The sequence below is a fragment of the Thunnus thynnus genome, chromosome 13 (genome assembly GCF_963924715.1).
Source record: "Thunnus thynnus chromosome 13, fThuThy2.1, whole genome shotgun sequence".
In the NCBI taxonomy this organism is placed as follows: domain Eukaryota; kingdom Metazoa; phylum Chordata; class Actinopteri; order Scombriformes; family Scombridae; genus Thunnus; species Thunnus thynnus.
The window spans coordinates 8,471,600-8,483,221 of record NC_089529.1 but is presented as its reverse complement, the minus strand read 5'-3'; the positions used below and the strand labels follow the sequence as shown (position 1 = coordinate 8,483,221).

General features: G+C 39.8%; 1 protein-coding gene across 1 annotated transcript; it reads left to right on the top strand.

Moving 5' to 3' along the window:
* Positions 1-5,280: 5,280 nt before the first annotated feature.
* Positions 5,281-10,386, top strand: LOC137195359 (protocadherin-10-like). Its single transcript, XM_067607634.1, has 4 exons — positions 5,281-8,086; positions 8,933-8,994; positions 9,082-9,194; positions 9,512-10,386. The coding sequence occupies exons 1-4, from the start codon at positions 5,558-5,560 to the stop codon at positions 9,781-9,783; spliced, it is 2,976 nt and encodes a 991-aa protein (XP_067463735.1). The 5' UTR covers positions 5,281-5,557; the 3' UTR covers positions 9,784-10,386.
* The last annotated feature ends 1,236 nt before the right edge of the window (positions 10,387-11,622 follow it).

Genomic DNA, 11,622 nt, shown 5'->3' with positions numbered 1-11,622 from the left:
GAGACATCTGCTTGTTGGTGGAGTAGTTGTTCAGTCTATCCATATCTGGCGGTGACCTGAATTGCTCTGTAATCTCTGAGTCTGCATTTCAAGAGACACTGTCTTCCTCATACGCAATATTGTCCTCATTGTCTGTTGTTGATGTGTGCTTGTAGTCATTACTCTGATGACTTCTTAATAGCAACCACTAGTATGTGGATAAGGTCAGGGTGGGAGTAAAAAGCGTGAAACGTTATCATCACAGACAGTGGAAGCATCCTTTATCCTGCCAATAGTCACATTGTCTATTGATCATGGTGATCTTTCATTAACCATAAACCATGATCTGTACCTGAATTTAAAGTCCCCCTGCGCTCAAAAGTATTTTTCTTGTTGTTACTTCACTTGGATGTTTGAGCTTCACTGCAAAATGATGACACTAGAGGGCCAAAATTTCTCTATGCTCACCTTAAATCTGCATTTAAGATTTAAAGAATGGATAAGTGGGAATATTGACTGAAAGTCTGGTTATAAATAAGGTACAAGATGAAGGCATAAAGTGCTGCAGATTAATAACATCCAGATATAGTCAAACACTCCAGTGTGCAAAGAGCAAATTGATTAGAATAAGTAAATAAAAAGGTATGTCTCAGTCCCTGATGTGCAAAGAGCAAAGTGTTAAAAATAAATAATAAAGGCAAGTTTAGTCCATGAGCAGTTCAATGTCAGCTGGCCTGGCAAAGGCTGATGAGTTGTAGAGTCTGATAGCAGCTGGCAGGAATGACCTCCATCGCTCCTTTACACACAGTTGAATGAGTCTGTTGATAAAAGTGCTCTTTAGCTTGGCTGACATGTTGTGTAGGGGGTTTCCAGGATCGCCAGCAGTTTTGCCAGCTTTCTGTCCTACACTACCTCCTCCAGTGTGACCAGCTTGGATCCAATGGCAGACTCAGCCCTCTTTATGAGTTTATTCAGTCAAACTTTGCTTTGATTCATTCACACCGGCACACCACAGCATAGAAGATGATGCTCGCAACAACAGACTGATAGAACATGTGGAGCATCTTGTAGCAGATATTGAAGGACCTGAGCCTTCTCAGGGGACATCTTGCATCTAGCAGTTAAACTTTTCAAATAAAAAAATATTAGCATATACATAGATTCAGAAATTTTCAATAAACAATAGGGAGAAGATGCTATTTTATTTTTAAGTAGGCAATTGAACTTTTGTTTATGGAAAAACCACATTAGACACTCATTATTATGCAAAGAAGAATATTTTTCAGTGTCTTTAAACATGTCTGGGATCTTTAGTCATGAAAGCAGTCATACCTAACCTTAACTAAGTAGTGTCCTAAACTAAACCAAGATCAGAAAGCACATAGTTATCATATGGGTTATTGCACAGGACACTGACAAAAACCTATTTTGTCATTTAGGTATAGGGACTTGTTGGTTTACCAGAAGATTTGATGTCTGACACACATTACTATTGGTTATTATCTTACTAATGTGTTCAATAAAACTGGTAGTTATAATTCATTGTTTTGGTGACTGGGTTTTGTTCCTGAGTTTGAATTAATCTTACAGAACCTATACATACAATAAATACATTGTTGGGCACTATAATGTGAATCTAAGGTCATCCAAAGGAAAAGCTTTGCAATATAAGTGCATCTTTGTGAAGGTTATAATTTTTCAATATTTTTGTTGAAACTGTATCACATTGAAGTAAATACCTAGTCATTTACCATTCTTTAATAAGTCACCCTTTACAAAAAGTTTATGAGCTGGTATTAATGGCTTAATTGATAGTTAATGAACATTTACTAATGCTTTAGAAACCAGTTATAAGCCATCAACAAGAACAACTTTTGGATTGCCAGGTTGTGTAAAGTCTTGAATTAAAGAGCTAGATAAAAAACTAGTGTCATGCTGGAGGAGGATTTTTCACAACCTGTTCATACTGGCTATTAAGAGATCCCCTCATAATGCTTCAGTGTAGGTGATGGGGGACAAAATTCACAGGCCACCTTTCATGCAAAAATGAATTTAAAAGTTTATTTGAAGCTAAGTTGACTAAGTTATATGGCTGAATATTATATAATCTATCTCACATTATCATCAGATAAATACAATAAATTTTAAATACATTTTTGCTCAAAACCTGGTGAAAACAGTGGATTTGGTCCCCTATCACTTACATTATAAGCACATTTGGAGGGGATCTTCTAATGGTCAATATGAGCAGGATGAATGACAGAGAGCAAAACCTCTTTTGATATTCATATTGGCACCTGACTATTGTCTTAAGACACACTTGAAAAATTGTGAACCTATGGCTTATATGGCTTATAATTGAAGTAGAAAGCATAGAAAATCAATGTAATAAAGCTGTTAAATACTTAATATAAACCCATTAAATAGGGCACCAGTTTATAATGGGCATATAAGATTCAGCACGATATTCCCATATGATGATCAGCTTATTCCCTCCGTGGACTGCACGCATGACATGACACGAAATGTCATAACGTCACTGTTCAGTGAGGTAGTGATTGCCTCATGCACACATTCATTTATAAATGGGAAAAATATGATTATTTATGGTTCTTGTCTAGATATAAAATTGATATGAAATGGAAATAAGACAGAATAATAAACAGGTTATTTTCACCACTGACTCTGCCTTTCCAACCTCCTGTGGCTGCGGGACGCCCAGACAAGTATTTAATGTTAGTGATTCTAGAGGTTTTCTGGGCCAACTATCACTGTCAGAAGGTTCTCACGTGACAACTCCAATAACAACTCTGCTCTTACCTGCTCCTCTTTCCTCTGATGTTCATTTCAAGTTTCAACAAACACATTGAGCTTAGTTTAATAACGCAGGTGATGACCACATGAAAACCCATGTGCTGCTACTGTAAATTGGTTGAAGGCTGGGAGAAGGGTAGATTCACATAAAAGTGGAGCTGTTTTATAGACAGCTTAGACACAATCTGTGTTTAATGTCAGAGGTCACACCTGTGAACAAAATATTAATATAAGGATGAATATCAAAATACTGGCTCTATTCATTTTATTATTACTTTTACTATTTATTTTACTATTAATTCATCTTAATTAACAATTTCTGTAAAAATCTAGGACAACAGACTTTAAATCTCATCTCCAATTCCTTTCATTCTCTGATTTTTCTCTACTCTGAAGAAAAAGAGAACAACATTTTCTTGGTGCAACAGAGACTTTAATAATGAACACGATCAACCAAGCGCAAGAGGTAATATCCAAATGGACTTTTTGCAGACTATTGAATTGCTTAATTTATTAATGAAAATCTATGTTTACAGATGGAATACCCAAAGTGGAGCCAAAATCCCTTTTTTTCTGTTAATGTTATTTGTTCTACTGATTGCATTTGATAAACTCAAACCATCACTTTGTTTCTGACCAACCCACATGTGAATGTAGGCACATACTCTCTAAAGGCCAGGATCACAACCTTTACCCATTTCACAAGACTGTCTATATTAATACTGTAATAAAACAGTTCCTACAGCATGGCTGCAAAAACTGGAAATGTAAAGGCTACTATGTGGCAACGGATACAAAGGGGAGAATAATTGTTAGAATTTACTTCATAACCATAGCTATCAATCATGCGAGAAGTCATCCCTGTCAGTTTGCTTTTGGCTCTTCATACCAGGTGGTGCAGAACATCTGCAATGTTTTCCAAGGGGTTAAATGAAATTCAAAATAATTAGTTGCACTCAGAACATGTTACATGACAGACATTTTACCATTTAAGCAGAATGCACAATACTGTTTGCAGCTAAAACCGATTAAGTGTTAGAAGCTGCAGAATATAGGCTAACCTAACCTAATCCCACAGTTTTAAAGCTGGAAAGTAGTTAAAGACAAAGGGATTGATATTCTACTTTTGCCCTTGAGTGAGAGAATGACGGAGGGAGAGAGAGTGTATGTGCATGTGTGTGTGTGTGTGTGTGAGAGAGAGAGAGAGCAAGAGAGTGACAGAGAGATAATCTCTTTTGTATTTTTGATCCCTAAATGTGGTGGTTGTGTCCCCTTATCCCAGCTACTTAGTTTCTGCACTGCGTAAGTGATGCCATGCACTTAGGCTGTGAAAAGCAGGTCAATATGACCACTGAGAGAAAACCACATGTGCATCACATGGATAGCCTTGGGATTATTTCTCACAAAATGTCTTAATTCCTCTGTTCACTAATGATCCAGGGAAAATGCCCTCTAATCTCCATTCCATTAATTAAAAAGAGCATGAGCCCATGGAAAACCTCACCATCTGCTGCAGTTTCATTCCTGCAGACAGATTGTGTTTTCAGTTTTTAACCAGGGGAACTGGGTTTTTCAGAGCAAACGGGTGGAGCGTGCATTGAGGTGGATGATAAACAGATACAACTGATCTATTTGAGTATTAATACACTGAAATAGGCTGTAAAAAGCTGTTTTATACAGGAACAATCTGGGCTAGGGTGCTATAATGATGTTGCTGAATTTGAGCAGCTTCCTCAGGACAGTTTTTCTTACTTTTACTTCTAACTTGCAGACTTGATAGTTATTTAAAAGTACATTTATAGTAACTGTTTCTATGATAAATATATGGACTTTAACTTTTTAATGGAGTTTTTCTGTCATACTTTTCTTGTATTCTTTAAAAGAATTACTATCATTCTTTTTCATTAAGTAAGGTGTTAAAAGCTGGTTTGTGTTTAAGCTTCTTCTCTTTTTCTCTGGTTTGATAAACTAAAACACTTTTCACTCCCTGAGACTTGAGTTTATGTTATTATTGTTGAAGTTAATAACATAAACACAAATTTATGGATTTTCATGTCACTTTTCTTTCACATACAGTTTGATAATTGCACATTTCATAGGCTAAAAAATCATGCTTTGATTACAAGAGTTTATTAACAAGTTTCTGATGCAATCCTTTCATTCCAAATCTCCAGAGGAACAAGTTCATTCCACAAGCTTTACCATCTGAAGCTGTTACAACAATAGTTCATTAAGTAAATCATTTAAAAAAGTATCTTGATTAATAATCATCCGTTTGTAACTGTAACTTTTCACTTGTATAAATTAGAGTGAATATACTGCAGGAAGATTTGTTTGTATCGGATTATGCTCAACAATTTCAGTTCAAAATGATGAAACACACTTAAAAGAAACTGAAACAACAACGTTTGACCTACGGTCAAAGACTAGAGGCTGTGACATAAATGTGATCGGGCTAGTAGGCAGGAAAGATTATCCGAGCAGATGTCGTCCCCCCCCCGTATTGGAACAGTAGGGCCAATAATAAACACACGCACACACAGACACACAAAACGCACACTAATCTGAGATAGGCTAGTAGCCCTTGCACATCTCTCTCTCTCCTCTCTTTTCTCTCAGGCAGGCAGGCGCTGTTCCAGTCCCACCAATGTTAAGTTTTTTTTCCAGACTGTATTTTACACAGTTCTGTTTTAATCATCTTCTATGAGTGGTAGACTAGAGACACAGTCCTTGTTGTGAGTTGCGGAATTGATCCAGCCTACAGATGGACACACAAGGGGCGAAGAAAAGACTCTGTGGGAAATGGCATGCAGTGTGCCGTCTTGCGTTGTTCACTTGTTTCCTGGATGCAGTCTGGGGACAGATTCGCTACTCAATCCCAGAGGAACTGGAGCATGGAGCTTTTGTTGGCAATATTGCAGAGGACCTGGGCTTGGATTTGGATAAACTCTCTGCGCGCAGATTCCGGATAGTCTCAGGTGCCAAGAAGCAATATGTGGAGGTAAATTTAGAAAATGGAGTTTTATTTGTCAACGAAAGAATTGATCGTGAAGAACTATGCGAGCAGAGTTTATCTTGTTCTTTTCACTTGCAAGTGGTCATAGAAAACCCCCTGGAGCTGTACAGGGTAGAGATAGAAATTTTGGACGTGAATGATAACTCTCCTAGTTTCCCGTGGACCGAATTTAATCTGGACATATCGGAGTCTGCTGCGCCAGGATCCCGTTTCCCACTTGAGAGCGCACAGGATTTGGACGTGGGATCCAATTCGCTACGCACCTATTTGCTGAGTGTAAATGAACATTTCCTTTTAGATATACAGACGCGAAGTGATGGCAGTAAATTTGCAGAACTAGTCCTACAAAATCCACTAGACAGAGAGCACCAGAGTGCGCATCAAATGGTCCTAACAGCAGTGGATGGAGGCGCGCCGGAGAGATCCGGCACTGCGCAAATTGATATTACAGTTTTGGATGCAAATGATAACGCGCCTGTGTTTGATCAGTCGTTTTACAGAGTGAGACTTGCTGAAAACGCACCTAAAGGCACAGTTGTCATAAAACTCAATGCGTCCGATTTAGATGAGGGTCCCAATGCTGACATCACCTATTCATTCAGCGGCCACGCTCCCATCAAAGTGCGACAGCTTTTCAGTGTAGACTCGCGCACGGGGGAAATCAAAGTCAAAGGAGTGATAGATTATGAAAAGGCCAGGATGCATGAAATTTATGTCCAGGCTAAAGATAAAGGTCCCTCCGCTGTAGCAGTTCACTGTAAAGTACTAGTGAACATTTTGGATAAAAACGACAACCTTCCTGAGGTGATTTTAACATCAGTGTCCACACCTGTGCAGGAGGACGCACCCCCGGGGACAGTGATAGCAGTCATCAGTGTAATGGACAGAGACTCAGGGGAAAACGGGAACGTGGACTGTGAGATCCCCCATCACGTCCCATTTCAGCTCCACTCATCCTTTAAGAACTACTATACGTTAGTAACGTGTGATTTTCTAGACAGGGAGGCAGTGGCAGAGTACAACATCACCCTCACCGCCCGAGATATGGGCTCCCCACCTTTATTCACTAGGAAAACTATTTTGGTCCAAGTTTCTGATGTGAACGATAACGCGCCTCATTTCAAACAGCCTTCCTATACTGTATATTTGACCGAGAATAACGCGCCGGGGGCATCCATTTGCTCTGTGACCGCACTGGATCCAGATTCTGGTCAAAATGCGTACCTATCCTACTCTATCCTGGATGGTGACATACAGGGAATGTCTGTGTCCACATACGTGTCCATAAACTCAGACAGCGGGAACCTTTACGCGCTGCGATCCTTTGACCACGAACAGCTTAAAAACTTTCAGATCACAGTTCAAGCTCAAGACGCCGGTTTTCCGCCGCTGAACAGCAACGTTTCAGTGAATATCTTTATTTTGGATCAAAACGACAATGCACCCGTAATTGTGTCACCAGTTCCACAAAACGGCACGGTACCCACCGAAGCGGTGCCCAGATCAGTTGACGCTGGTTACCTTATCACCAAAATCAACGCGGTGGATGCAGACGCAGGTCAAAACTCGCGTCTTTTTTATCAAATGCTCCAAGCAACAGACCCGAGCTTGTTCAGCATTGCTCTGTACACAGGCGAAATCAGGACAATACGCCAGTTGGTGGAGAAAGACCCCACAAGGCACAGACTGGTCATTCTGGTGAAGGACAATGGTCAGCCACCCCTTTCGGCCACAGTTTCCATCATCCTGTCAGTAGTTGACAGCCTGCCAGATTCACAGCCCGATTTGGGTGACCTGTCACTAAGCCCACATCACAACTCCAACTTCACCCTGTACTTAATCGTGTCTCTGGGCGCAATCTCCTTCACATTTCTGGTGGCTATAATTGTCCTGGTTGCAGTGAGGAGACTGAAGGGCAGACCGTCCAACAGAGAGTCCAACTTCCTCTCCATCAGCGAGTGTTGCTGCTGCTGTTCTCGCTCAGAAACATCTACCGCCACAGAGGTTTTCAAAAAGTCCAACTTAAATGTTCGGATGTCTTCCGGCGCGTCCGGCTGCGCAGAGGCAAACAGCAACAGCGCACTTCCTCAGGTCTATTGCTATAAAATGTGTCTGACACCGGAATTATCTAAAAGTGACTTCATGTTCCTCAAACCTTGCAGTCCGGTAATGTCAGTTCAGCAGAATAATGCAAAGAGTACAGACTACCTGACGTCTGGCTGGAGCGCACTGGACCGTAATGAACTGACCAACAACAGAGCCGCAACCCCAAACGAGGTACAGTAACTTCAAAATATACTGGAAAGTGGAGATGAAGCCTCTTATTTTATGTTGTTTGCCGGCAAAACAGTAAAATATTAACTTTTCACTGTGGGAAAGATAGACTTTGAAATCAACACAGTAGTTGGTGTAAGTGTTACACTTGGGCCGATCCAAAAACTACATCCACTCTCTCATTAGTCGTCCTCACTTCAATTAAAAATGACAGAAAGGTTGAGTACAATAGCAAATGTAACAGTGCATTTCACACACTAGGGGGCGCTCCAACAAGCTCTATCATAGACCACTCTTTATTACTTTTTGTTTTTAAAAAACTTGTCTAATATAAAGGGATGTTAAACTATAAAATGTTATAATGATCTTAAATGTCAAGAAGGATAAGATGAACATCATAGATTTGTTATTACAAATTCTTCAAACCTGGTTTATTGTCTGTAGGATGAAAACAAGTTTCAATGTTTTATGTAATCCAGTAGAAAACATAGCCTCAGTGCTGTGACAGCATACCTTGCAGTCTGGGTAAATTATCAAAGTGTGACAAGGTGTTTGACACAGGGATAAAAAGTGATGCAGGGATAAAAAGAGAAAAACATTTCTACCCTAGACTTGAAGCTTTCTCTTGATCTTAACACTGCCACTGCTGTATTTGTGTTCTAGTCAGCTACACTGTGTAATGGTTTCCAGCTGTTTCACTAAAACTTGACTTTCTCTCTATGGAACTTATCAGCTATTGGCTTCCAACATAAACAAGGGAGAAAAAGGCGTGTCACTGTGTCTAGGCAGGGCATTTGTACTTGAGCTGGTCACTGATTTAAAAAGTTTTTTTATGTTTCAACTGTGCAGCTTAAGTATTCCAACAAGGACTGGACCTGGACCAAGAACCAGCGCAACTCGGCCTACAAGAGGTGAATACAGCTCAGCCAGTTACAACACATCCACACACACACATGCACACAGCTAAATTTATACTTGTGTTGTCTCTATCTTTTCAGGTATAGTTCAGCAAATATGGAGGGTACACTTACACGTCAACAAAAATATGATGCTGATGGGATTTCCTGCTCTGTGGCACCACAGTACTGGACCTGGGGAAGCCATATGAATGGTAGGTGGAAGTTTGGGCTCATCAGGGTGGTGTGTGGCAGGTGGAGGTTCTCCTTATGTCTGTACTTAAGGATTTAGTCTGAAATATAAAATGGTAAATGAAAAAGCAGACAACACCAGGCCCCCAAAACGGAGGGGATTTTAATGCATCAACATGAGGATTGCTTAAGTCGCTGCAAGAAGTGTTATTTGAAAAATAGCTGAAATTAAGATGCCTTTAAAACCACCTTATTCACATGAAACATACTGTATGTAAATATGAGGTCTTTGCAGAAATAATCTTCCGATACAAATTGTAATTTATGCACATTTTTACAGACTGCAAGATGTCTCTTCAAGAGGGAGCAGTTCCTAACTACTCATGGACTCCAAAGTACACTCAGCCTCATTGTGAACCACCAGACTACCAGCACAATGTATACATTCCTGGCACCACGTCTGGATACAGCACTCTGAAGCTTGCACCCAGAGGTGAACTGGATGTGTATAACACCTTTTCTACTTTTGGGAAGAAAAAGAGATTCATCTCAAACTATGAACAGTCTTTTGACAATGATGATGATCTCATAAGTAATGATATCTTTAAATGACACACCAATTGTACTGTATATTCTGTGTATGATACATATGCCATTAACTGACTGGTTCCATTATTAACTATGAATTGCTTCACTATAGTGGAAATATTGCTCTTGGAGGCTAGCAGACTATATTTCTCCTTTTCTTGGTGTAATTTAATACCAATCCTCACCACAAGTATATTTTTATTTTTGTAAATACTGAAATCAAGTAGGTCTATTATGAGTTACGATGAGATCTCCAAGCAGCAAAAAATGACTTTTCCATCAATTTAGTCTAGTTTGAAGGCAGTAATCTGTCTTGTTGGTTCTCAGCAGTTCATGATTTCAGCACAAGGGTTATCCAAGTACCAGTCACTTTTCTGTAGCGCCGCCTTTTTGTGTTATAGCGACAGCTGTACTGAGTGCAATTCTGTGTGTCAAAGATGTGAAATAACTGTGCAAACAATAAACCTTATAGCCTTCAAAGGAAAAGCTGCTTCAAGATATACTTTTACACCTTTCATTGGTGGAGGATACGCTGTGTCAGAGACTGAGGTGATTATGTATTTATGTCACTCTGAAATAACAGCTAGAGTCACATGAGCATGAATTTCTTCATGAATAAATAAACACATCAACACAAATACGACGTAACAGGAAAGCAGTGACAGTAAACTGAACTGATCATTTTGCCACCATCAAGAGCTGACACTGAAGATTCTTTGTATCAGAGTGAGAGCGTAGTATAATAAATGTATTCACAATTACAGTATGTGAGCTTTGTGCAGATTCATAAGATCAAATGCAATCTCATGGCAATGAGAGCACTGAATAAAACGTGGCAGGAGCACAGTTAGCTAATTGGCTTCAAAACTGCCTCTCAGTAAGCAGAGAAGAGTAGAAGTAAAAGAGCTGCTTACAAATGCAGTCATTTTATGCACGGATACTGATAATGAGATTCAGTTCCACAGGGGTCACAGGTATGAGCCCTTGAGTCATATTTTGGGGACACCAAATATAACCCCACTGCACAATTTGAACCATTTAATCCTGCTTCCCCACAAAGAGGAATCAGAGGTTGTGTTTACAGCTCATCCCTCTTGCTCAGTCTAGAAATAGAAGTCAAGAGCACAGTCATGGCCAGGTGGATCCTCACTATATGACATGAACACCTGTGTTTCTGAAGCTGTTATTATTGTTGTGCTGTGACTTAAGGCTCTGAGTGCCATTTAACCTTTTCTCGTGACGTTCTTAGATAGTGAACCCAGGGTTTTAAACTACCACTGTGGAGTTAATCCCCAAGATCCATCGCCTCTAACTGAACTACCGCAGACCAATGGGTTAATCTGGGCCTGACTGCCTCACTAAACCGCTTCGTGTTAGAAAAATATGAGTGCCAAGGGCCAATTTCAGATTTATTTTGAAGACTCTGAAGACCGAATCAGATGGATAAAACCTTTGAGGAGAATCCCTGTCATTTAGAGACTACTGGAACACCCAGAATTTAAAACACATATTCAGATAGGCTCACTACTTTATCCTGCCAATAATTACTAATAGGTGAGCCAAGATTTATATTTGGCTGTATCACAACCAGTACCAAAAATAGCCAGGCTTAGCAGTCATTCTAATACATATGTCCCATGTGCTATAAGCACAGACACATATGTGCAGCTTCTGTGCCATGTAAAATCTGTCCAAAGGCCAATTTATGTTGCTTTACTTCTCTTCAGCTCCGACCTTTCTCCACAGTTTTGGCTGAGTTGAACAGTTTCCATTTATTCCACTAGAGGGTGCCTTTCCCTCACAAATACCTCTTAAATTGCTACATACACTCATATATGGTGCATACAGTAAACAAACGACCAC